Source organism: Balaenoptera ricei, chromosome 1, assembly GCF_028023285.1.
Source record: "Balaenoptera ricei isolate mBalRic1 chromosome 1, mBalRic1.hap2, whole genome shotgun sequence".
NCBI lineage: Eukaryota > Metazoa > Chordata > Mammalia > Artiodactyla > Balaenopteridae > Balaenoptera > Balaenoptera ricei.
The window spans coordinates 162,860,472-162,887,511 of NC_082639.1; the positions used below are offsets into that span (position 1 = coordinate 162,860,472).

At 37.5% G+C, this 27,040-nt stretch overlaps 1 protein-coding gene across 1 annotated transcript in view; it reads left to right on the forward strand.

Annotated features, from left to right (window-relative positions):
• Positions 1-4,290: 4,290 nt before the first annotated feature.
• WDR64 (WD repeat domain 64) overlaps positions 4,291-27,040 on the forward strand; it is a 152,668-nt gene continuing 129,918 nt past the window's right edge. The window contains exons 1-3 of the mRNA XM_059940747.1: positions 4,291-4,435; positions 8,564-8,694; positions 25,141-25,243. Coding sequence (XP_059796730.1) covers positions 4,291-4,435; positions 8,564-8,694; positions 25,141-25,243 — 379 coding nt within the window. The remainder of the gene's footprint in view (positions 4,436-8,563; positions 8,695-25,140; positions 25,244-27,040) is intronic.

The following is a 27,040-nucleotide window of genomic DNA, read 5'->3' on the forward strand; positions in this document are numbered from 1 at the left end:
GGTACCTGTCCACATTCCCCTCCCCCCAAATACATACATTTGTTTTAAAACGGAATCTTGGGACTTCCCTGGTGGTACAGTGGCTAAGACTCTGCGATCCTAATGCAGGGGGTATGGGTTCGATCCCTGGTCAGGGAACTAGATCCCACCTGCCACAACTAAGAGTTTGTATGCTGTAACTAAAGATCCTGCCTACTGCAACTAAGAACCGATGCAGCCAAATAAATAATTAATTCGTATTTTTTAAAAAATGGAATCTCATTTATAATCTTGCTCTATAAGGCAGAGTTTGGGTGACAAAGGAGTTATAGAAGAATAATCATTCAATTTCTTAAAGGAACTGGTTAGTGAAGTTATGATTAATGTATATCTACCTCTAGCTATATCTCTATCTATATATCTATATATATCTTTACCTATATATACATATATTCTCCACGGCAGTATCCATTATAGTGAAATTTTGGTACAATGGTGACAAAGAGAGCATTTATAGGTTTCCTGAGGTGGGGGGGGTCGGGAATAAAATAAATTATGTACAAAGGATCAGAGATCAGAATAGCTTATAATCAGCAACAAAATCTGATCAAAATAGACTTCTTCTAATAGCAACACCAGAAGCAAAAAGACAGTGGAATGTTATCTTCAAAACACTGAAATAAAGCAATTTCCAGCCTGGAATTCTATACTTACCCAAATATCATTCAATGCAAAAGAAGATTAAGAATATTTTCAGATAGGTAAGGTATCAAAAATTTATCTTCCAGGCAACTATTTCTGGATGCAAGCCACCAAAATGAGGGAATAAACCATGGAAAAGTAAGATATAGGATACAAGAGAAAAGATAAGGGAATTTCCAAAGTGATGGCAAAGGGAAATGACAGTATGACAGCTATGCCCTGACATATATGACATCGGTTTTGGCTGTAGCATTGTAACTCAAGAGACAGACATGCGGAGGAGAGTTATCAAGGTATCTTCTGCTCTTGTATTATTTTTTTATCCTGTAAATACCTGGGTGAACATGGCCCAGATTCTTAGCAGTACCTGGCTGGCCAGCATCATGCAATGTTGAAGCTCCTGCCTGCCCTGCCACACGCACCAGTCAAGAACCCTCATTTCATGCCAGAGGGGTCCTTCACTTACTTATGTTGATAACTAGAGTTGACTAGGGTGAACTCAGAAGCAGAAAAAGCAGAGCCACCTATTGCTCCTGACAGGATTTCTACCAGATAGCTGGTGCCTGGGCCATGTCACAGACCAGCTGAGGACCTAACTATGGGCCTTATGTCATGGCCTTGGCCACTGACTTCCACACACAAGATCTCATAAGACTCATAGAAGCTGAAGCCAAATAGCTCAGGGAAATCGTTCCAACTATTTTTTTAACTAGAGCCTTTCTCCAAGAGTGGCTATATTATTTCTTTCCTTACACAGCTAGATGTGTGCTTGCTTCTGAATTTTTATATCAATCACCTTCACAATCATTTATATGCAATTAATAAAATAATTAAATATTTGGTTGAGAAAAATAGATGGAAAAGAAAAAATATATACTTATGAAGGATATTAGAAACATGGGGGCAGATTTATGAAAGAATACATTAATATTTATATAATGTGCATGATTCTATTGAAACTGCATACAATTATCAAAGTATGTGGCCTGAGCCTAGAAGGCAATATTCTAAAATCAATAGTTTTGTAAGAGGGGTGGGAACATGAGTGATATCTTTTAAGTTCTTTAAACTGATGGTTATATCATTTTTGCAATTGAGAAAATACAGGTACAACTGCATCCTGTAGCTCTATAAATGACCACAATAGTTGTGAATTGCTCCAGCTTATACTTCTAAGATGTTCCCAAAAGCCACTGCCATAATATGCATTTATACTTGCTGTTTCCACAGTCCCTCCTCCCACTCTCTCTTTGATCCACCATTCCACTGAGATAGTGTTTCTCAAGGTCACCATAATGCACATTCCAATGGTTAATCATCAGTCCTCACCTTATATAGCCTATCATCAGTATTTGGCACAGTTTGCCACTCCTTTGTATTTTAACGTTTATCTGTAAATACTTCAGTATGCAGCTCTTGTCGACGAAACTTAATCAATAGTCAATCTATGAAAGAAGTGGAAATTTTCAATTTGAGCCAAATTTGAGAATTATAACCCAGGGACAGCATCTGAGAAAGCTCCAAGAACTGTTCTGCCTGTTAGAAGTCAAGGCACAGTTCTTGTGAAGTTTTCTGAGACAGAGTGCTGTACATTAAATGATATATTATTGACAGTTTACACAGTTCAGATCTAAGTGTCACTGTGGCCCCTTACAAAATCAAAAAGGAGTGTTATCTTTTAAGGAGCTGTTTTTTTGGTGCTAGGAGAATGTTGCTCTTTCAGGTATTTCTACTGATGGGGATGGTTTGGTCAATGCATAATGCAGATACACAATGCACAGTAGAGGACAGAGAGGAGGCCAGAGGGCAGAGAAAATATTTTATATTTAAATTTTTCTTGTCTTGCCATAAAATATGAATTTTATTTCGCACTCTAAAATATATCACATAACAATAATATAATATAAAATATAATTATTACATCTAAAATAATGAACAGTAACTTCTCAGTCTCATCAAATATCTAGTCAGTGTTCCAATTTCCAATTATCTCAGACATGTTGGAATTATTTTTCAGTTTGATTGTTGAGTCAGGATCTAAATACAGTCCACATACTATGACTAGTTGGTGTGTCTTTAAAGTTCCTTTTAACCTGCAGGTTCTCCTTCCTTCTTTTTTCTTCCCATGCAATTTCTTTATTGAGTGAAATGATAGTCCTTCCAATGTCTCCTTCCTTTTCAAAACACTTCTCTTGGTTTCTGAAATACTCCTTTCTCTTGGCTCGTCTACCTTACTGGCCACTCCTACTTAGTCTCCATCAGTGGTTCTTCCTTATCACTCTGACCTCTGAACACTGGAATGCTCAGGGTTTGGTCCTCAGTTATTTTGCTTCTTCAAGGAGATCTCATCCAGTCCAATGGCTCGGAATACCACCTAAATGTTGATGATTCTCAAGCTCTCCCCTGAACCCTGGACTTTTATATCTGACTATTCAATCTCCACAATTGTTTATCTAATAGACATCTCAAACTTAACACATCCCAAATTGAACTCTTAATTCTTCCCCCAAAATCTTCTTCTCCCACTGACTTGCTCCCCCAAAATGAGTAACTACTCTATCCTTCCAGAATCCCTGGAGTTATTCTTGATCCTTCCCTTGCTATCACACTCCCATCTAATCTAACAGCAAATTCTGTCATATTTACCCTCACACAATCTGACATCTTAGCCCTACCTTCGTCACTAATATCCTAATCTAAACCACTATTATCTCTTACTTGGATTATTGAAATTGCCACCTAATTTGTTTCCCTGCTTCTACTCTTTCTCTCCTTCAGTTTACCCCCACAAAGCAGCTAAAACAATCCTTTTCAATTGTGAATCAGATCATATCAGTATTCTACTCAATAGTAGATTAGGGATTACTGTATAGACTTTCCTTACAACAGATCTGCTCCCCTCCCCGACTCTCTGACCTTATCTCCCCACCTCTCTTCCCCATCCCACATCACCCCTGTCACATGATCTCTTCGTTGTTTCTCAGATACGTGAAGCACACTTTGATCTCAGGACTTTATGCCTTCTGTTCTTGGAACATCCTTCTACCATTTACCCACATGGCTTGCTAGCTTACGTCCCTCTGGTCTGTGCCCAGATGTCTTTCTATTAATGAGGCCTTCTCTGAGCTCACTAACCCTTGTCCTTTGACTTATCCCCCCCAGTTTCCTTACTTGGTCTTTACCCATTTTTCTTCCCTCTTAGGCAGTGTATACACACACACACACACACACACACACACACACACACACACAATTTGTGAGGAAAGAAATCTCAATCTCCTCCTTATGAAGGAAGGATGATGTTACAGATGTATTATGATGCAATGAGGACCATATGCAGGACACTGGTAACATTATGAGGTCAGGATTTTTACTGAAATGTTTGCCTATGTGAAATGCATTAGACCAAAGTCAGTGTTTCTCCCTGCTAACGTCCTAGTGGCAGCAACTCTTACTCCTACCCACAGTATGGGATTTTAAGTTCAAAGGAATGAGACCTAGGGCAAAAACTGAGGTAACAGGGAGGCATTGTAACAACTGGAAAGTTTTCCAAGTTGGCAAATTTACATTGTTATTTCTGGACAGATATAAAAGATTCCCTATGTCCCTATGGATATCAGGGAAGAAAAACGTTTCAACCTTGCACTTCAGATTAGCAATTTCAGGACAGCCTTGAGAGGGTTTGAAAAATTGGTTGAACGTATAGCAGCCCAGAAAAGAGACGAAAGAGCTGGCTTTTTTATCCAGAAAGAAGGTAAGATCCGTGATCACAGGGCAGTCCAGTTGGGTCCGTTGATTAGAACTGGGAAGAGTTTTAAGCCATCATGGAGAAGCAACATACCTTAATAGCAAAAACATTGAATGGGGGACCTCAAGTCCTCGTTCTGAATCTGTACTTGAATAGCTAAGTGGACTTGAGGAAGCTCTTTTCATTTTTCTGAATGTTAGTTGACTCAAGTGTAAAATTAGGGGGTTGGATTAAATGACATTTAAGCGTTCTTCTGTGGGGTCTACCATTTGATGGCTCACTGGTTGTCCTGGGACTCTCAGTAGTGCATAGTGACCATTAGCAAGCCGCATGAGCCACCCTGCCATCTCTTTACTTAATGATATCACAAGATCATAAAGACTTTTATAAGTAAGGCAAAGTTTCCTATCTCACCATGATTCACTCTCTGGGCCTCTCCCCACGTCTTTAAGCTAGAATAATTTCAAGCATGAGAAGGTAAGGGAAAGGTGGTGAACAGTGGTCTGCGAGGATTATTAGCAGCAGATACCAACACAGAACTGAAAGTACAGCTCCATGGTCAAGGTTGAAGGGGAGTGGTGTAGTGTGTAGCTTCAGAGCATTGAGGACAGCAGTGAAGAGCAAGGCTTAACAGCAGAGTAAAAGGCTAACGGAACAAATCCTGCTGCTGTGAGGAAAGAAGCAGGGCCCACATAACTGCTAAAGGGTCAGCATGGCCAGCCTCTTAATATGCCAGGTTGTATAGTCATGAATAAGTGAAAATGTTGACTTTGGGTGTTCAAACCCAAAATGGTATTATTTGAATAGTATTTAAGAATTTACAAGTCACTTTAATAAATATAATTACGTCTCATAACAATTCTAATAGACAACTATTACTATTATTGCTATATCCCCATTTTATTGTTAAAAAATGAGAGGTACGGATAAATCATCTCTCAAGTCGTTCAATTCCTAAGTGTTACAGCCGATTCAGACCTTTCAGATATGCTTTTGTTAGATGACAGAGAATTTGGCTGGGCTTTCTAAACTACTCAATAAGCTTTCATTTTTCCCTAGTCAGTTTGTTTTAACACTCTATATAACTGATTTTCCAAACGCTTGCTACTTTTTCTGAATCCTTTACAGGAACTCACCTCCGCTCAGTCAAGCTTCCAACATCATAAGTGAAAGCAAAGCCAAAAGACAAGAATTCTCTCAAACTCCCTTTCTTCCACTTCCAAATTACCTGAAGCAGCACCTGTCCTTTCTTCCACTTTCTTCCATCCCTCCTCCCCTCCAGAGCTATCACCTTGCTGCAACAACTGCAAAACCTCCTTTTCCACTGGCTTTGTCTTCTAAAACTAAAATTATAACAATGGTCCTGACCTTGACTTTCTCTTCCTTTTAAGCTGTATGTCTTTCCTTTGCTTCTCCACTAAATTTCCCCATAGTGTCACCACTTTGTTTTCAATCAACTCAAGTCTGGCTTCCCTCATCACTTTGCTGAAAAAATGCTTTTTACCAAGGTATTTGATCACCTAATATGCCTGCCAAATTCAATAACTTCTTTATATTTTCCAGCTTACTTGGCCATTTCAGTACATTAACAGTTAGCTGCCACTGTTTCTAGAAATTTTCTCCTTCAGTGTCTCTCATCACACCACTCTCTTATTTTTTCCTCTTGTAATTCTTTCTTTGCCTCTTTTTTTCTTGAGCTTTGCCTGTGTTGTCTCTCAGTCTTCTAGCATAGACATCATCTACCTAGTCTCCTAAGCCAGGTGTCTTGGTATAAATTTTGACTATTTTATGGTATCTCACTCTTGGGTTATTATAGCAACCTCTTGATATAGTGGTCTTCTTGCCGAGAATTATTCCTTTCTGTATACTTCTGCAGGGGGATTTTCCTTTAAAAATCTGTTTTGAATTGCCACATTCCTGGCTTATTAGCTCGCCTTTAAATTCCATATACATTAACTTGTCATCCAGGTCTATTCACAGTCATCCTTTAACCTACCTTTCCAGCTGCATCTCCTGGAACTTCCCTTCATTCACCTCTGCCCTAACATGAATCTTTCAGCATTTCCAAGCATGGCATACTCTTAACGACTCTGATTTTGCACATGTCATCCCTGCAATGTGTAGTGCATTTCCTCCCATTTTTGTGCCTATAAACTCTTGCTCATTTTTCAAGACCCAAATCAAATATCACTTCTTCATAAAAACTTCCAAACTTTCCCTAAGCAAAGCCATCCTTAGAACTTTTGACGCACTTTATTGGCATCACAAGGAATATACCTGCTAATCTTAAGCTGCAGAAATTTATATACATGTGAGTATTAAATACCTGCCCCTTCTTTCCTGCATTGAACTGTGAGTGCTTTGAAGGCTTTGTAACCCCAGGGTTAGCCCAGAGTTTGAAGCCAGGAAGTACTCCTTAAAGGTGTGCTAAATTAACAAGTTAACCTTGCTTACATTTACAAGCTTAGAATTACAAAGCCACACTGAAAATTTCCTTCTTCTGTAGTATATATGTTTGTATACACAGACACACACACATACTTATATATATATTTAGAGAGAGAGAACATATATATATATTATAGACATATAGATATATATTTTATGATATATTATATTATAATTATACTATAATGTACTATAGTATAGTTTATATGTATATGTATATATATTAGATTTGATCAAAACTTAGTACTGCTAGATAAATTACCTTTATGACAGGGACTAAACTGAAAGGCTGAGAAGGGAGAAATGTAATATGAACTTTGATCCGACTGCTAATACTGGCATACATTCATATTCCCTTGTAAATACAGGACAATAGGGTCTACCTCTCACCATAGGCAGGAAGTTAAGAACTAGAGAGAACGTTTCTAATGGGACAGTTGTTTACCTCAAAAATGATACCAAGTACATTGCAGGATTTCATCTGTACAATATTGTTCTTAAATCTTCTTGTCAATTACCCAATAGAATTAAAATCATCCCAGGAAAGGAAAGTCTTATAATCCTCATCCAGTGGCATTTAGAATGAGACACCTATCTTGTACTAGTTGGTATGAATTTAAAACAGCTAAGCTATTTGGATCTCTCATATGAATATCAAACTTAATATGACCAAGATTGAATGGTTTATTTTCCCCAAGAATTATGGTCCTTATTCATTTGCCCCTGTTTTGGTAAATAGTACCAACATTGCTGAGTTTTGAAATTAGAAACACGAGTGTCATTCTAGAACAGGGTTTCTCAACCTTGACACCATTGACATTTGGGGCTGGATAATTCTTTGTTCTGTATATGTGTACGTGTGTGAGGCCGGGGGTGGGGCAGGCTATCCTGTGCATTGCAGAATGTTTAGTGGCATCTCTGGCCTCTACCCACCAGATGTCAGTAGCACCCCCATCCTTAGTTGTAACAATCAAAAAATGTCTGCAGACGTTGCCAAATAGCTCTGTGAGAGAGGGAGGGCAAACACTCTGAATGGCAACCATTATAATAGAATCCAGCCTGTCCTTCAATCACAACTTTGTCCCCAACAACTTCCAAGCTATTAGCAAGTCTTTGCAATTCTACTTCCAACCATATCTCACCATCTCAGTGTTATCTCTTCGATGCCTATACCACTTATCATCCAGTTGATGACACTTTCAAGAGTGAAAGGGGGTTTTATTAATAATTAAGTTGAGGGACTTCCCTGGCGGTCCAGTAAAAAATAAAATAATAAAATTTTGGCAAGAAAAAAAACAAACAAAAAAAAAGAATTGCTCTTTGCTCACTTCTATGTTCAACCCAAGATTAGTTCTAGCAAACACTCCTGTTAGTAAAACTTTTTCCCCATAGGAAAGAAGTAATGCACTTTCTTATCTTTGTATTCCTGAACAAAATGCCTAAAATAATTGAGACAAAATCTATGGAGGAGATACTAAACACCAAAGAAAAATATTTTTTTCTAAGTAATATTCTAGCCAAGAGCCTAGTTATGTTCCCATGAAAAGATCTTTAAACTTTAGAAGAATATGGTTTTTATAGGTTGAAATAATGAAATAGATTAGAAAATGGGAAAAAAGCAGCTGAAAAATGCAATGTATTTCTTTGAATTTTATGACAATGTTCTTGTGCTTTGTTACAATGCAGATGCAATTGATTATGACAAGTTTTATGCGACAGTACAGGAACTCTTTGGTCCAGAAGTGAAGAATCAAGATGTGAAATGCTTTTACAGGAAACTCTGCAACAACCCTGATGCATCTATAGACTGGTGTGAGGTAGTCATTTTTCATGTTTGTAATATGAAGTCCAGGTATTATTTTTCCTTGTTCAGCAAAAATAATTAAAGTGTTGCTCCCACAGGGGTTAAACCCACAGTGTGTGTGTGGCACATTTAAATGCCTATACCCATAAAGGCATGGCACTGCTCATGATTAAAAGGGAGTAAGGCAGACAGACGTTTGACCTTCATTACATTCTAAATGAGGTATTCTTTTTCAGTAGTGTCAGTTTATACAAATTTCAGTGTATCCATATTTTTAAGAGAAGAAAAAGGCTGAGGTTGACCAACTAATGTTTCCTGAGTTATTTTCTGATTGGTACAGTATTGACTCCTTAGGTATCACTCTGGTGTGGTTGGAAGAACATATAGAAGCATGTTTGGTTGCAAAGTAATCTATGAACTATGGAAAAGGAGGAGGGAAAGTCTCCAGTCCTCATTTAAACTCACAGAAGACTACATTCTATAGATTTGTTTCTAAATCTAAAAGGATTTGAGGTAACTTACAATTGAAAAAATTGCACACTGCATACAGAGTAATCAAAATGATTTTTAAATTATCTGGCTCTCTCTGAAAAATCAGTAGATATAGTAGGCAAAAGAAAAAGCAAGGATTTAATGGGTTTGACTATCACATTTAAGGAGCTGGTAAATATGTATAAATAGAACTTTGAATCCAAGATATAGAAAAGATACATCTCAACTATATACAGGGCCATCACAAAATTGACCATGGGGAAAGCTAAAAATAACATTTCAATAAATTCCAATATAATAAAATTATAAACCAATAATAAATGGTAGCTCAAATCCCCCAAATCAAGCAAACAAACAAATTCATCAATTAATTTTGGGAAAAAAATTGCAAACAAAAAATGTTTCTATTAAGCCTTTAAAGAACATGTAATTCCCACATTGAAGCAGAGAAAGACCCTGCGGGACCTTCCTGGTGACAGAATCCTCTGTGTCCCTGCTTATTGTTGATTGGGAAAAGCAGCTATAGAAATACACCATGACCTCCTAGGCCCTCCATGTAGAACAAAGAATAGGCCTTAGCAGTTAATGTTTGGGGAAGCAAAGAGTGCAGAAACAAAGATAGGAGAGTAAGGCAGGAGAGTAGCCATAACTTAAGCAGTTATGGCTGTAACTTAAATAGTTAAACATAATAACTCAGTCACAAAGACTCCCAGTTCTGTTTCAAAGGTAAAGATTAGTCTCTAGCATATTCCTAAGTTGTTCTGAAGATACTAAAACCCCCACCAGGTTAACTGTAAGTTAACCAGAAGTTACCTGCATCAGTATGCCCCCAGCATGTAGTCCCCAGACTGGTTAGAACCAGAAAACTGAAAATTGAGATTCCAAGACATCAGCTAATCAGGGAATTGAGCACAAGCTGATCACGCACCCTGATTCTCTGCATCTGACTTATTTCACTCAGCATAATATCTTCAAGGTCCAGCCATGTTGTTGTAAACAGCAGGATTTCCTTTTATCTAAATTTAGCAACTTCAAGAAAGCATTTGACAAAATTCAACATCCATTCATGATAGAAACTCTTACCAAAGTGGGTATAGAGGAAACATATCTCAACATAATAAAAGCCATTTATGACAAACCCACAGCCAATATAATACTCAATGGTGGAAAGCTGAAAGCCTTCCCACTAAAATCTGGAACAAAACAAGAATGCCTACTCTCACCACTTCCATTCAACATAGTATTGGGAGTCCTTGCCACAGCAATCAGACAAGAAAAAGAAATGAAATGTATCCAAATTGGAAGAGAGGAGGTAAAAATTGTTACTATATGCAGATGACATGATAGTATATAAAGAAAACCCTAAGGACTACACACAAAAACTACTAGATCTAATAAATGAATTCAGCAAAGTAGCAAGATACAAGATTAACATTCAGAAATTGGTTGCATCTCTTTACACTAACAATGAAAGATCAGAAATGGAATGTAAAAAAATAATATCTTTTAAAATTGCACCAAAACAAACAAATAAATAAATAAAATACCTAGGAATAAACCTGACCAAGGAGGTGAAAGACTTCGTGAAAGTCTTTCAGGTGAAAGACACTGAGAACTATAAAACATTAATAAAGGAAATTAAAGATGATTCAAAGAAGTGGAAAGATATCCTATGCCCTTGGATTGGAAGAATTAATATTATTAAAATGGCAATACTACCCAAAGCAATCTAAAAATTTAATGCAATTCCTATGAAATTACCATGACATTTTTCACAGAACTAGAGCTAATAATACTAAACCTTATATGGAACCATAAAAGACCCAGAATTGTCAAAGCAGTCCTGAGGAAAAACAAACAAACAAACAATGTGGGAGGCATAACTCTCCCAGACTTCAGACAATACTACAAAGCTACAGTAATCAAAACAGTGTGGTATTGGCACAAAAACAGACGTACAGATCAATGGAACAGAATGGAGAGCCCAGAAATAAACCCACACACCCATGGTCAGTTAATCTTTGACAAAGGAGGCAAGAATGTACAATGTGAAAAAGAGTCTCTTCAGCAAGTGGTGCTTGAAAGTTGGACACCTGCATATAAATCAACGAAGTTAGAACACACCATCATACCATGCACAAAAATAAACTATTGCTTAAACATAAGACATGAAACCATAAAACTCCTAGAAGAGAGGATAGGCAATATATTCTCTGACATAAATCGTACCAACAATTTCTTAGGTCAATCTCCCAAGGAAATATAAATAAAAACAAAAGTAAACAAATGGGACCTAATCAAACTTACAAGCTTTTGCACAGTGAAGGAAACCATATAAAAAAAAAAGAAAAGAAAAGACAACCTATGGAATGGGAGAAAATATTTGCAAAAGATGCAACCAACAAGGGCTTAATCTCCAAAATATACAAACAGTTCATACAACTCAACAACAACAAATAGATATTTCTCCGAAGAAGACATACAAGTGGCCAGTAGGCACATGAAAAGATGCATAACATCATTAGTTATTAGAAAAATGCAAATCAAAACTACGAGATACCACCTCACACTGGTCAGAATGGCCATCATTTAAAAAATCTATAAATAACAAATGTTGGAGAGGGTGTGGAGAAAAGGGAACCCTCCTACAATGTTGGTAGGAATGTAAGTTAGTGTAGCCACTGTGGAAAACAGTATGGAGGTTTCTCAAAAAACTAAAAATAGAACCACCATATGATCCAGAAATCCCACTCCTGGGCATATACCCAGACAAAATTATACCCACCCCTATGTTCATAGCAGCACTATTCACAATAGCCAAGACATGGAAACAACCTAAATGCCCATCAGCAGATGAACGGATAAAGAAGATGTGGTGTATATGTATACAATGGAATACTACTCAACCATAAAAAAGAATGAAATAATGCCATTTGCAGCAACATGAATGCAAGTAGAGATTATCATACTAAGTGAAGTAAGTCAGAAAGGGAAAGACAAATACCATATAATATCACTTATATATGGAATCTAAAATATGGCACAAATGAACCTATCTACAAAACAGAAACAGACTCACAGACATAGAGAACAGACTTGTGGTTGCCAAGGCGGGGGTGGGGGGAGGGGAGGGAAGGACTGGGAGTTTGGGCTTAGTAGATGCAAACTATTACAGTTAGAATAGATGGACAACGAGGTCCTACTATATAGCACAGGGAACTACATCCAATCTTCTTGGATAAAACAATGGAAAATAATATTAAAAAATGTATATATGTGTAAAACTGAGTCACTTTGCTGTACAGCAGAAATTAGCACAACATTGTAAATCAACTATACTTCAATTTAAAAAATAGAGAATAAAAAAAAGAAACACTTATTATCTCACAAGTTCCATAGATCAGGAGTCTGGGCACAGCTTAACTGGGTCCTCCTCTCAGGGTCTCACAAGGCTGCAATCAAGGTATTCTCATTTAGAGGCTTGACTAGAGGAAAATCTGTTTCCAAGCTAATTCAGAGAGTTGGCAGGATTCAGTTACTTATTTTTGTATGACTGAAGGACTCATCTCTTTATTGGCTGGAAGCTGGAGATTGGAAGCTGCCCTCATGTCCTAGAGGCTGTCTGTGGTTCTCAGCCACATAGCCCTCTACATAGACAGTTCACAACTTTGCTTCCTCTAGGCTGGCAGGAGAATCTCTATCTCCATAGTCCATGAAGACAGAGTCTTAAATAATATAATTATGAGAGAAACAGCCCATTTCATTTTCTTTATTCTTTTGGTTAAAAGCAAATCACAGGTTCTATGCATACTCAAGGGATGGAGATGATACAAAGGTGTGACTCATTGTATGTGTGTGGTGAGGAGTCACATTAGGATGTGTTCACCATAGAGACTTACTAGGAATATATTTAATCAAGGATCATATTTAATAGTGAAATACTAGAAACACTCCCATTAAAGTCAAGAACAAGAAAAGGATGCCTATTATCACCACTAGTCTTCAACATTTTATTGGAGGTTGTAAGTAAAGAAAAAAAAGTGATATGTAATAATCTATGAAAAAATACAAAATTGTCACTATTTGTGTATGATGTCTACCAGGCATATACAAGAGAATCACATTGCTAGCTATTAGAAGTAAGATGAAAGTTCAAGAGAATTCAATGAAGATAAACATGCAAGAATCAGTAACTTTCATAAACGTCACCAATAACCCTTACAACACACACATAAAGCTAACAGGAAAAAAAGATTCCATTTGCAAGAGAAAAAAATAGCAGAAAATATTATGGGATAAATCTATTAAGGAATGTATAAGGTTATGACATTTTACTGAAGGAATAAGAGAAAATCTGGAAAATAATTGGGAGGCTCAATTTGTAAAGAAAAAAATGGCCCACAAATTAACTTATAGATTTAATAGAATTCCTCAGGGATTGGCCAAAATAGCAGAGTAGGAAGGTTCTGAGCTTACCTCATTCGATGTGCACACCAAAATTACAACTATTTAAAGAGCAGCTACTGATGTCTTTTTCTGAAGACTAGCAGAAAAAATCTTCTACAACTAAAGATATAAAGAAGAAACAACAAGATGGATAGAAGGAGTGGAGTCATGGGATAGTCAAGACCCATACCCCTGGGCAGGTGACCCAGAAATGGGAGAATAATCATAATTGCAGAGGTTCTCCCCAAGGAACAAGGGGTCCAAACCCCACAGTGAACACCCCACTCAGGGGTTCTGCACCAGGAAGATGAGCCCCCAGAATATTTGCCTTTGAAGGCCAGTGGGACTTACTTTCAGGAGAGCCAGAGGACTGTGGGAAATAAAGACTCCACTCATAAAGGGCACACATAAAATCTCACACACTATGAGACCCTGGACAGAAGAAGTAATGTGAAAAGAGCACGGGTCATAACCACTTGCTGATTTTGGAGAGCCTCCCAGAGAGGCAGGATGCAGCTGGGACTCACTGAGGGGACATAGACATGGGCAGCAGACAGTTTTGGGAACTCATACTATAAGGAAGACACTAGTGCTAACAAGTGCCATTTTGGAATCCTTCCTCTAGCTTGTTAGCAGGACCTGTCCTGTCCACCAGCCAGTTGGCACCAGTCCTGGGATGCCCCAGGCCAAGCAGCTAGCTGGGAAGGGACCCAGCCCCACCCACCAGCAGGTCAGCTGCCATAAGACCCCCTGAGATGTCAGCTGCCCCAGGACTCAGCCCCTCCCACCAGAGGACCCAAGACATGGCCTCACCCACCAGTTGGATAGCATTTGCCCCAGGACCCCTGGGACCCCACAGCCAGCCATCGGACCCAGCCTCACCCACCAATGGGTGAACACAAACTCTGGGAACCCCAGGTCTCTCAGCCAGAGACCCCAGGACCCAGCTCTGTCAACCAGTGTGTCAGCACTAGACCCAGGGCCCAGTCTCACCCACCAGTGGGCAGACACCAAGCCTGGGAGCCCCTGGGCCACAACCCAACCCACAAGTAGGTGAATACCAACCCCAGGACCATTAAGTCCTTAAAGCCAGCCAGACAGGACCCAGCCACCCACCAGTGGCTGGCAGCCTCTACACAAGGCAGGGCCTGGCAACTAACTGGATTGGGAGGCAGCCACAGTAGACAGCCTGTCACAACAGAATGACCCATGCCACCCACATAGAGGGTACCCCTGGAGCATATACTCTGATGACCAGAGAGGAATGTGCTATTGGTCCTTATAGGATATTCCCTACATAAGTCCACTTCTCCAAGACTGGGAAATATAACCAACCTACAAAATACGTAGAAATATAAACAGAGCAAAATGAGGCAACAGAGGTATATGTTCCAAACAAAGGAACAAGATAAAACCTGAGAAGAGCTAAGTGAAGTGGAAATAATATACCCAATAAAAAGTTCAAAGTAATGATCATAATGATAATCAAAGAACTTGGCAGAACGTTGGATGAACAGAGTGAGAAGTTTAACAAAGAGTTAGAAAATACAAAGAACAAAATAGAGATGAAAAACACAACAATTGGAATTAATAATACACTAAAAGGAATCAACAGTAGAGTAGATGATACAGAGGAATGTTCAGCAAACTGAAAGACAGAGTGGTAGAAATCATTCAAGCTGAAAGGAAAAAAGAATTTAAAAAATGATAACAATTTAAGAGACTTCTGAGACAACAAGTGTACTAATATTTGCATTATTGGGGTCCCAAAAGGAGAAGAGAGAAAGGGGCAGAAAACATATGTGAAGACATAATAGCTGAAAACGTTCCTAACCTGGGGAAGGAAACAGACATCCAGGTCTAGGAAGCATAGAGAGTCCCAAACAGGATCAACCCAAAGAGGACCATACCAAAACACACTGTAATTAAATGGCAAAAATTAAATATTGAGAGAGAATACTAAAAGCAGCAAGGGAAAAGCAACAAGTTACCCACAAGGCCACTCCCATGAGGTTATCAGCTGACTTTTCAGCAGAAGCTCTGCAGGTCAGAAGGGAATGATGCAACATATTTAAAGTGATGAAGGGAAAAACCTACAAACAAGAATACTCTACCCAGCAAGGCTATTGTTCAGCTCTGAAGGAGAGAAAAAAGACAAGCAAAAGCTAAAAACTTTCAGCAACACAAAACCAGCTTTACGAGGAATATTAAAGGGACTTCTTTAAGTAGAAAGGAAAGGGCACAACTAGGAATATGAAAATTACAAACGGAAAAAATCTCATTGGAAAAGGCAAATATGCAGCAAAAGTACTAGATCAACCACTTATAAAGGTAACAGAAAGGTTAAAAGACAAAAATAGTAAAATCATCTCTATACACAATAAGTAATTAAGTGATACCCAAAACAAAAGTATGTAAAATAGGATGCCAAAAACAGTAAACTTGGGAGGGGGAGTAAAAATGCAGGGTTATTAAAATGTGTTCAAACTTAAGAGATCAATAACTTAAAATAATAACATATCTGTCTAGCTATCTGGATATAGATATAGATTGCTACATATAAACCTCACGTGGTTTGGGTAACCACAAACCAAAAATCTATAATAGATACATACACAAAAAAGAGAAAGTAATTCAAAGGTAATGTTAAAGAAGTCATCAGATAACAAGAGATCAAAAAAAAAAAAAAAAAAAAAAGAAACGGAACCAAAACCCCTACAAAACAACCCCCAAACAATGACCAAAATGGCAATAAATACATATCTATCAATAATTACTTTAAATAAAAGTATTTATATTTATAAAGTATAAAATATAAAAAAAGTGTATATTATATTTATTTATAAATATAAATACTCCAATCAAAAGATATAGAATTGATACAAAAACAAGATCAAAATATATGCTGCTTACAAGGGACTCACTTCAGATCTAAAGATACACATAGACTGGAAGTGAGGGGATGGAAAAGGATATTCCATGCAAATGAAATGAAAAGAAAGCCAGTAGAGCAATACCTAGACAAAACAGACTTTAAAACAAAACCGTAACAAGAGACAAAGAAGGTCATTACATAATGATCAAGAGATAAATACAAGAAGTTATAGCAGTTGTAAATATATACATACCCAACATAGGAGCACCTAAATACATAAAGCAAAGATTAACAGACATAAAGGGAGAAATTGACGGTAACACAATGATAGTAGGAGACTTTTAACACCCCACTTACAATAATGGACAGATCATCCAGACAGAAAGTCAGTAAGGAAACATTGGTCTTAAATGACACATTAGACCAGATAAACTTAATAGGTCTATATAGAACATTCCATAAAAAGGAAGCAGAATACACATTCTTTTTTAAAATTTTTGCAACTTTTTATTTTATTTTTTAAATTGAAGTATAGTTGATTTACAATGTTTCAGGTATACAGAAAAGTGATTCATGTATATATATATATATATATATATATATATATATATATATATTCTTTCAGATTCTTTTCCATTATAGGTTATTACAAGATATTGAATATAGTTCCCTGTGCTATACAGTAGGTCCTCATTGTTTATCTACTTTATATAAGAATACACATTCTTTTCAAGTGTACATGGAACATTCTCCAGGACAGAGAAGGACAAATACTGTACAATTTCACTTATATGTGGAATTAAAAAACTCAACAAATGAACAAATATAACTAAATAGAAACAGAATCATAGATACAGAGAAAAAACATGTGGTTTCCAGAGGGGAGGGCTGTGGGGGGAGGTGAGAAATAGGTGAGGGAGATGAAGAGATACAAACTTCCAGTTACAAAATAAGTGAACCACAGGTATGAATTATACAGTGTGGGGAATATAGTCATAATTATATAATATCTTTGTATGTTGGCAGATGACAAATAGACTTATCATGGTTATAGTTTTGAAATGTGTAGAAACACTGAATTTCTATGTTGTGTACCAGGAACTAACATAGTGTTGTAGGTCATTTATACTTCAAAAACAAATAAACAGAACTCATAGAAAAAGATATCAGATTTGTGTTTACTGAGGTGGGGGTGGGAGTAGGGAGAATTGGCTGAAAGTGGTCAAAAGATACAAACTTCCAGTTATAAGATGAAGAAGTATTAGGGATGTAATGTACAACACGATAAATATAATGAACACTGCTGTAGGTTACATATGGAAGTTGTTAAGAGAGCAAACCCTAAGAGTTCTCGTCACAAGGAAAAATATTTTTTCTACTTTAATTTTATATCCATGAGATGATGGATGCTCACTAAACGTATTTAGGTCATAATTCCATGATGCATGTAAGTCAAATCATTATGCTGTGCCCCTTAAACTTATACAGTGCTGTATGTCAATTATATCTCTAAAACTGGAAGAAAAAAAATTAATAGAATTACAATAAAACTGATTTTTGGAATTAACACAGCTAAACTAATACATAGCCCAGCACACCAGTAATTGAATTTCAATACAACCTTGTATTTTTGATAATTCTTATAAATATTTTAGGTTGCTTATGTTAACTGAAAAACTCTAACAAACTTCTGGTGAGCAATAACAAAGCCTTGGACACCTGTAGATGAGCATGAAGATTCTACTGTGGAGTATGTTTCTGAAGCATGTTCTTTTTTTGCAAGAAATGAAAAGTAAAAGTATGGTTTTTACTTAGATCTATACTTAATTATGACATCAAAAGAGAAAATATGAAAGCAAAATATATATGAAAACATCTAAATTAGGTCATGATAGACATGAAAAGGGGTTACTGGGGTACAAGTTTCATACATCAAAGAGAATGATTTCTGATTGCTGAGCTTATGAGATTTTTTTTTCTTTCTCTCTTCTTTCTTTCTTCCTTCCTTTTTTCCTCCCTCCCTCCCTCTCTCCCTCCCTCCCTCCCTCCCTCCCTTCCTTCCTTCCCTCCTTCCTTCCTTCCATCCTTCTTTCCATCCTTCCTTCCTTCCTTCCTTCCGTGGTTTGTGTGCTTGAATTTCTAATGCAATAGTTTCAGACCACTAAAAATGCAAAAATGAGTGTATAACAAATGATTCATGTCAATATCAATAATTTATGCCTTTCAGGAAGTTACATAAGTCTGTTTATATTATGTTACACACTTAGATTCAGGAAATCAATGCTCTAAAAATGTCCCATAATGACAACAAATGAGACACAGTATAGTTCATTTTTACATGGAATTCTACATCAGCTGAGAATTTGGCCTCTGTGTATTTTGTAGGGATATCTGTTTTGAGGAAAGATAATTATGTTACAAATTTTTGTTGTTACTGTAAATAAATAAAGCACTTTCTTGTCCTTGCAAAAAAACAAAACAAAAAAACCCCAAAAAACAAAAACAACAACAAAAAAACCTAAATTCAGACTTTTCATTGTGTAGATGAGGAAATTGAGCCTCAGTCTCTCCCTCATCCATTCCTTCTTTTTCTCCTTCTCTTTCCCTTTTCAGCTAGAACATCATGACCATATTACTTTTTGTCCCAAAACCTCCCATGTATGTTCTCATTTAATCTTCACAACAGTCCCATGATGTATATTATGGAGGATAATGTTATTGCAATAATAAAGAGGAAGAAAATGAAGCACAGAAAGGTTAACTGACTTGTCTAAAGCCACACAAAAAAATTGGTTTCGGTCTTGGAGTTGAGATTTTCTCCCTCTCTATCCAGCAATTTCAAATTACATTATCCTGTTACATCCCTTGGGTTCCTATAAATTATATGCAAGTTTTAGAAAAGTTTGTGACCAGCCTCTGGCACACTGTATGTATATGAAGAATAACTTTGAAAAATTGGTGCAGGAAGTTTCTTTTTTTATTTTTCTGTCATTTTCCTCACAAACTATCTGTGCCAGTGCTCCTAAGGGGCATTTCTATTTCAAGCTGTGTGACCTAGCCTTTCTGGGCTTCAGATCTGTCATCCGTAAAATGGAAATTCAGTGCTGGAAGACTAATTTCATTTCAGTATGGATTACCTGTTTTTTATCGGCCAGTCAATCTTATCAGGTAATACAAAATAGGTTTATTCTTTTGAAGTCTGGCACAAACATACAAACCTGATTGTGGATATAAATCTCTTTGTTGTAGCAATGACACAAAAAGGTACACTTTCTTTTTCTAGGTTTTAGATGCAAATGTACTTGAAAAAATTGATATTTATAGAATAATGAAACCTTAGAACTCAACTAAAGTATCATCTGGACCTGCCACTTTAATTTATAGTGAGAGAAATTAGATGTAAAGAGGTCTAAAGAAATGTGATTGTCTTAAATTTATAAAGCCAGTCAGTAGAAGATTCTGGTATTGATATAATCTTCTTTTCCTACAATAGTGTGTTAGTCTAAATTTCCAGTGGGCAATTCATAAACATGTTCCTTCCAGGAGCACACCCAGTTAATTCAAAGAAGAGCCATATAGCACCATCTGGGATGTCTATAGTTGTGTTCCCCCAACGTGAATTTAAAATGAACTACTATAAATCTAAAACTATTTGCTGACTTCAAAAATGTGAAAAGAATGCTCCAGGATAGGTTAAAAAATGAGTTGCCTACTGATTTTTATTTTCCTCTGCTTTTTATTTTCTCCAAATATTCTACATTGAACATGTGTTCCTTATGTAATCCTAAAAAAAAAGTGTAGTTAAAAAGATGGATCACTTAATGTGTGGAGCAAGCCCTTTAAATAACAGAGTTAAAAGAAAATTAATACTCTAAAGCATCATTAATAGTCATAAAATACTCTAAGCATGTCACAATTACTAGACTGAAATTTAAACTGCTGAAAGAGAAATTTGAGATCCATGGCTATAGCCCATCACAAGAAAGGAGATATTTTCTCCTCTTTAAAAACATTATTTGAAACATTTCCTTTCAAAATGTAATAACTTTAGCTGTCTCTTTGGAAGGAGTTTATCTGGTATAATATCTCTTAAATTTTTCCTCAATAAATTTTAGTAATTTGATGTTTTTAGTGTTCTTTGGAAATTGTTTATGATAAGCATTGTAGTATTGTGTCACTATAAGCTTAAAAATAGCAAAATGTATGATTTCCATAAGAGCAGATGTTGTACAGAATGGCACCTATCATAGATGTGACTGTAAACCACATATATGACAGATTGCATGGCTGATGTGCCATCTGGGCAGGCAGCAAAGGTGCCCAGTGGACAGTTTTGAACTTGCAAAGAGGACATTAACACAGAAATATTAATTCCCTTTGTCATTTCACATTATTATCTGAAAATTCTCTCACACTATTATCTGAGGTTAAATTGGCTGCTAATATTGGTGTTTTTGTTGTACTTTGCACAAATAACTTATTGTACTGAATTGCATTTATAAAAGGAAGATGTGATAGGCAGAATGCTAGAAAGGTGCCCCCCACCCCAGCTACCCGCCCCAAGATTCCTGTCCCCCGGTTATCCAATCAAATATCAAAGTAATTTAGGTACTGCTGTGAAGGGACTTTGCAGTTGCAATTAAGACAACTAATTAGTTACCTTAAGATAGGGAGATTGTCCTGGATTATCTGGGTGGGCCCAATGTAATCACATAAGTCCTTAAAAAGAGAAGAAGGCAGAAGAAGATTTTAAATGTGGAGAATTTAAGTACCATTGCTTGTGCTGAGATGCAGGGGCCCATGTAGTAGGACTGAAGAGAGGCCTCTAAAAGGTAAGGGCAGCCCCTTACCTATCTGACAGCCAGCAAGGAAATGAGGACTTCGGGCCAAGCACCTGAATGAGCTTAGAAGCAGACTGTTCCCCAAGCCTTCAGTAAAGAATGCGTCTCTATTGACATCTTGATTTTGCCATTTGAGACACATGTTGGACTTCTAACCCGTGGAACTATGAGCTAATACATGAGTGTTGTTTTAACACACTTTGTTTGTGGTAATTTGCTTCCATAGCAATAGGAAACTAATACAGAGGGGAGACTGTCAAAGATCAGAAAGAGTGTGTCTGTTGTTACAACCAGCAAAAAGCAAAATGTAGCTACAAGAGGAATCCAAACTTAACAGCAATGGAAGGAGGTTGCAATATTGGGAGTAGGAACCTGGAGAAGAGAAAAGCAAGAAAAGGACTAAGGGCTATGATCTATAATTATAATTGCCTTTGGAAGGTTTGCTGTATTTTTGTTTTTAAGATGAGAGAGATTCCAGCATGCTGAAAGGAAGGCAGTAGAAAGGGAGAGATAGAAGATACTGAGGGAAAAAAAGAGCCAAGCTCTGAAGATGAAAGGGGACGAGTTGCAAAGAATACGTGGAGGGATGAGTCTAGGAAAGGAGAAACGCATCTTCCTTTAAAAGGGAGAAGAGAAGAAAGAATGAATCCAAAACCAGGTTAATTTTTGAATAGGGTGGCAGGAAATGCTAAGAGAGCTCTTGTCTGGAGACTTCTACTATCACCTGAAGTAGGAAATGAGGCCAGCTGCTAAGAGTAACAAGGAGCACATGTTTGATAAGACTGGAGAAGGTTTGACACTGCTTTTGTGGACAAAATGTAATACAAGATCACCCAGGGGACCACGGGATGATGGCTGGGCTGCACTGAAGCCCCAGGAGGCTGGAGCTCGTGATGATTCGTGGCCCCATCCGTAGGGCTGGGAGACTTTTCCTGTGGCTGATCAGCCACAGTAATTGGGGTGCAAGGAGCACAAGCAGTTGGCTTCCTGGCACCCAACTAGGAGTTGGGTTTCCTGCCAGGCCAATGCAGTGGTAGAAAAGGACGGAGGATTGTGAAAATGTGGAATTGAAGTGACAGACCACAGACTCTAAACTGAGTAAGAAAGGAAGTGAAGGCTGAAGGGACCTGATAAATGAGGAAGGGCAAGAGGCTGAATTTCCCTCTTAGTTCTGACTGGCTGAGGACTCATATAAATCTTTCCCAGTGAGGTTCCGCACACATCAATTTACTGCAGTACCCGTCTGACTAGTTTTTTTCTTTTAGAAGAAACGTTTCCATCCCCAAGTGGACTGACAGTTTTAAAGTACTATCTCCAGAGAGAGCCTAATTTTCTCATTAGTGGTTATGGTCTTGATATAATTTATGATTTTTTCCCTCTCTTCCATGAGGCCTTCTTAATCTAGGCTTTCTAATGATAATTATAGCTAATATTTTAAAAGCAATTATTATATTCCAGACACAGTGCGAAATGCTCTACACACGTTACATCATTTAACAACCATTAAATAAAGCCCTCAGAAATTTGACCTTTTATTCTGCTGATGAGAAAATTGAGACTTAAGGAGCTAAATGTATTTATCCAAGTTCTAAGTACCAGTCAGTTGGAGAGCCTGAACTCAAACCCTGGACTGTCTGATTCCACAGTGCATGCTCTTGCCATAAGGCCATATTGTGGGTTCAAATGATACAGAATATCAGGGAACTATATTCAATATTCTGTAATAAACCAGAATGGAAAAGAATACGAAAAAGAATATATATGTATAACTGAGTCATTTTGCTGTACAGCAGAAATTAACACAACATTGTAAGTCAACTATACTTCAATAAAATTTTTTAAAAAATGATACAGAATGTTGGAGAGGGGGAAATTTTCCCCTCTACTCCTCTTGAGTTCTTGTGACTGGGATTAACAATAAAATTGACACAAGACAGATTAACATGAGAAAAAGAAACAAATTTTAATTTATGCACATGGATGTCCCACAGAAATAGGATCTAAGAAGTGGCCAAAGCAGGCAGCATTTTGTACTTTTTAGACAAAGAAACAATAAATTTGTGAGGAATTGAGAGGACAAAGAAATTTAGGTGTGGGGTGCCCATTAGTAAAGAATATTACAGAGTTTGGGCTTGGGGTAGTAAATTAAAGAAATAACAAGGTTTGTTTATATAGGCTTCTCCCTTCTCGGCACAAATTCTCTGTCTTTGGCAATAAGGGTGTCCCTTCTACCTCTAGATGCAGGCTGGTACATCCTTTCATGTGAAAGTGAAAAGGACTGTACCTTTCACACAAAAGCTTTATTTCCTGCTTTCAGGGAGACAGGAGGATCAGAGTGTCCCTCTTGTGTTGGCTGTTTCTTAAGTAACTTTAATTCATAATAATCGATATGCCACTGGGGCACATTTTGGGTTGGCCTACTCTGGGCCCCAACAAGGGCTAAGTTGCAGATCAATGCACGTCTATTAACTGGGTAATGCATCAATGAGTGATGACAGGAAGTTGCAGGGACAAAAGATTCCTGTCTGCTCCAACAGAGATCTATTGAAAGCTCTCTGCTTTCTCTTTTCTCAGTCCTTCAGAGGTAATTAGATACTAAATGCAGAGGTTCTCTACTCATGGAAAATTAGCAGCATTTTCTGAGAAGATAATAAATTACTTAAGCTTTTAATTGAATACTGCTTTTGCTGGTGGGAAGAAAAATGGAAAATACAAGAGAGTCTTTGATAATCTTGATCTTCCCAAAGAATGAAATCTAATTGTAGGAAATTATTAAGGCAGTTGGTTTATGTTGTTAGGTTTGGATGTGGGAGAATGTAAAGGAGGAAGTAGTAACATTTGTAAACCAACTGATGAAAGGACATGTTAACACATAATGCTAAGCCATCGTCTAGCATCAAAATAGACAAATGTTATTAAAACAAACTGATATATAGTTGGTTTTGATTTATTTTCAATTGACTCATTTAGTCACTAGGTCCTTTATATGGAAAGTGTGGTCCCTCATGGGGAGCTTCTTAGAAATGCATACTCCCAGGCCTATGAGTCAGAACTGCACTTTAGTAGGATCCCAGTGGTTCGCATGCACACTTGAATTTCAGAAGCTCATTCTGTTCATTCACTACCAAGCACCAACTAGTCTCAAGTTTACAAGAAATACAGCGTGTCATTAACTTCTAAGGACTTTATTTCTGCTTATTCATAGACAACTGAAAAACAGCTATCTTATTGTTCAAATTCCTTGGAATTACATAATCTGACAATTTATTCACAAATAAAATGCACTTTTTTACTTCAAGATATCCTTTCATAGTAATTAATTTTCATGCAGCACCTGGAGGATAGGATTTGAAAGAGTAAAATTCCAAAATTCCCCCTAAAAAGGAATGAAAAATGTTGTCCAGGAAGATTTATGGAAAATGGGTAGGAATAGTTATTTGAGAGTGGCCAAATTCATTGTCAGGATTCTCAGCTGAGACCCTGTCTGATGGAGGCTGATTTGATTTCCAAACAAGTGCCAGCTCCTAATTGAACTATCAGTCTGAGCAAGGACACCAGCCCAGTACATCAGTTTATCTATTGGAAAGAAAAATCAATGACTGCTCAAAAATCATGCACCAGCAGCATGCGGTATGTTGAATACATTAAACTGCCTTCTGATATTTATATCAGAACCCCTTAATATTTATAAATCAAGGTGTTGTTAATCCAAATTAAGACTCCAAATTCAACCAACATTAAATCTCTTACTTTACAGCCATTTCTGAGATATTAGCATGTTTATATGTGTTGTTTGGGATTTTAGATCTTTGGATACTTCTCCTCTGAAGAAGATTCTCTTACTTCCCAAATGGATGAAGAAAATTTGGTTTTCCTCGTTTCTAGAAAACAACGAGTTGTAATTTCAGGTGATAATTTAAATTTCCTTAACAGATTAATGTGGGTTTTAATATTTTCTCAAAAATAAATATTGGGAATATAACATTTCCATTAAACCGTTTTTCATCTTATTTACTTGATCAATACTTTATAACAAGAAAGGGGAGTGACAGTTTCGAATGCAATATCAGAAGAAACTTGCAGTTGAGTTGGAAATATCATTGCTCTGAAGGACACTAAGTAGGGAATGTTAGGGGGGGAAATTCCCATTTTCCTGAAGAGGTTCAGATCTCAAGTTAAAGCTCTCTACAATGTCACCTCAATAATGCATGCTTTGGTACCAAATGGATCACATTTTAAAAAATAAATATTCTTAAAATTGAATTTTCAAGTTTTCACTTATTAGAACTCTTTCCCATGCTCTCACCCTTAATTATCTTATGGAGGTTTAACCCTACACCTCTAAAACTGTGAATTTGGGCCAATCACAGAGGAGTGTTACCTCAGCTTAAGAGCTCTCCAGTTTACATATGTCATTTGTTTTAAAATTTGAACCTGGACCCCAGGAACTCATTTCCCTCTCCACTATTGACAATGTGGGTTTTCTTTCCTTTCTTCCCTACAGAGAGGGAGAAGTCCAGGATGAGGAAAGGCAAACCCTGGAATCTGCCCCATCCTCCAGCATTTCATAGCAAATTCTGAGATGAAGGGCATAGTCTAGGTCAAATCTGGTGTTCCTTAAAAGAAAAAAAAAGAAAAACCCAGTCTTTTGTGAGCAAAACCGACCCTTGTTTTTGACCCTTCCTTAGCCCAACCATACGCCTCACCAGAGCCTAACCTCTGGACCCCTCCATGGGAACTATCATCAAAGAACAGAAGCAAGGGAGCTATCCCTGCTTCTGTCATCGCTGAGTGAAGAGTGGCCAGTGAGTAAGGGACACATGTTGCTGGCATCCTAAATTAGAACTTTGAAAGCATCTTTATAGATAGCAGTTGGGTTCTGTAACTTGTTTATTCACTCAGCAAATAATTGTTAAGGTGTACTTTGTGGGCCAAGTAACTTTCTAAGTGTTGGGGACACAGCAATGAACAAACAATCATAAATCCCTGACGTCATGGAGTCTACATTCTAATGCGGAGAGATAGACAATAAAAAAATCAAACAAGTAAATTAAGTGCTACAGAAAAAATAATGAAGTAGGCAGGCTGTGGAGAAAAATAAAGCAGGAGTATGGGAAGAAGCTGGTTTGGAGAGATTTTAAATAGGGTAGTTGGGGAAAACCTGAAGGAGATATGAGAGCAAACCACACACTTCACGCAGGAGTGGAGTGGTAGGGGGACCGTAGTAGAAGATGAGGTTAGAGAGGCAACAGTGGCATGGGCACAGATGTCCAAGGACTTGTGGACATGCTAAAGACTTCTGAGTGAGACAGAAAGCTGTGAGAAGGCTGCAGAGAGGAGAGAGCCTGGCCTGAGTTACCCTTCAAATGTTCTGGTTTCTGTGATAAAAGTGGTCTATAGTGGGGAAGGAGTTGAAGCAGAGAGAATGATGGTGGCTTGGAATAAGATAATATTCTGTGCCTGTTTTTTCATTATTGACCCCTCCAAGGAGTCTTCTGGACCTTTTTTTCTAATCTCATCCCAAATCCCCTCTCAACCTCCTTCCCCCTGACCCCCAGACATTTTAATACCTCAGATATACTGTGCATCTGTCTATGTACTGTACGTATATCTGAGCTTTTGACACAGAGAGTAAAACTCATTCACACACCACCGCCACCCCCCAAACCCCGCCCAAGAACCAATTTGTACCCCCTTGGGAACAA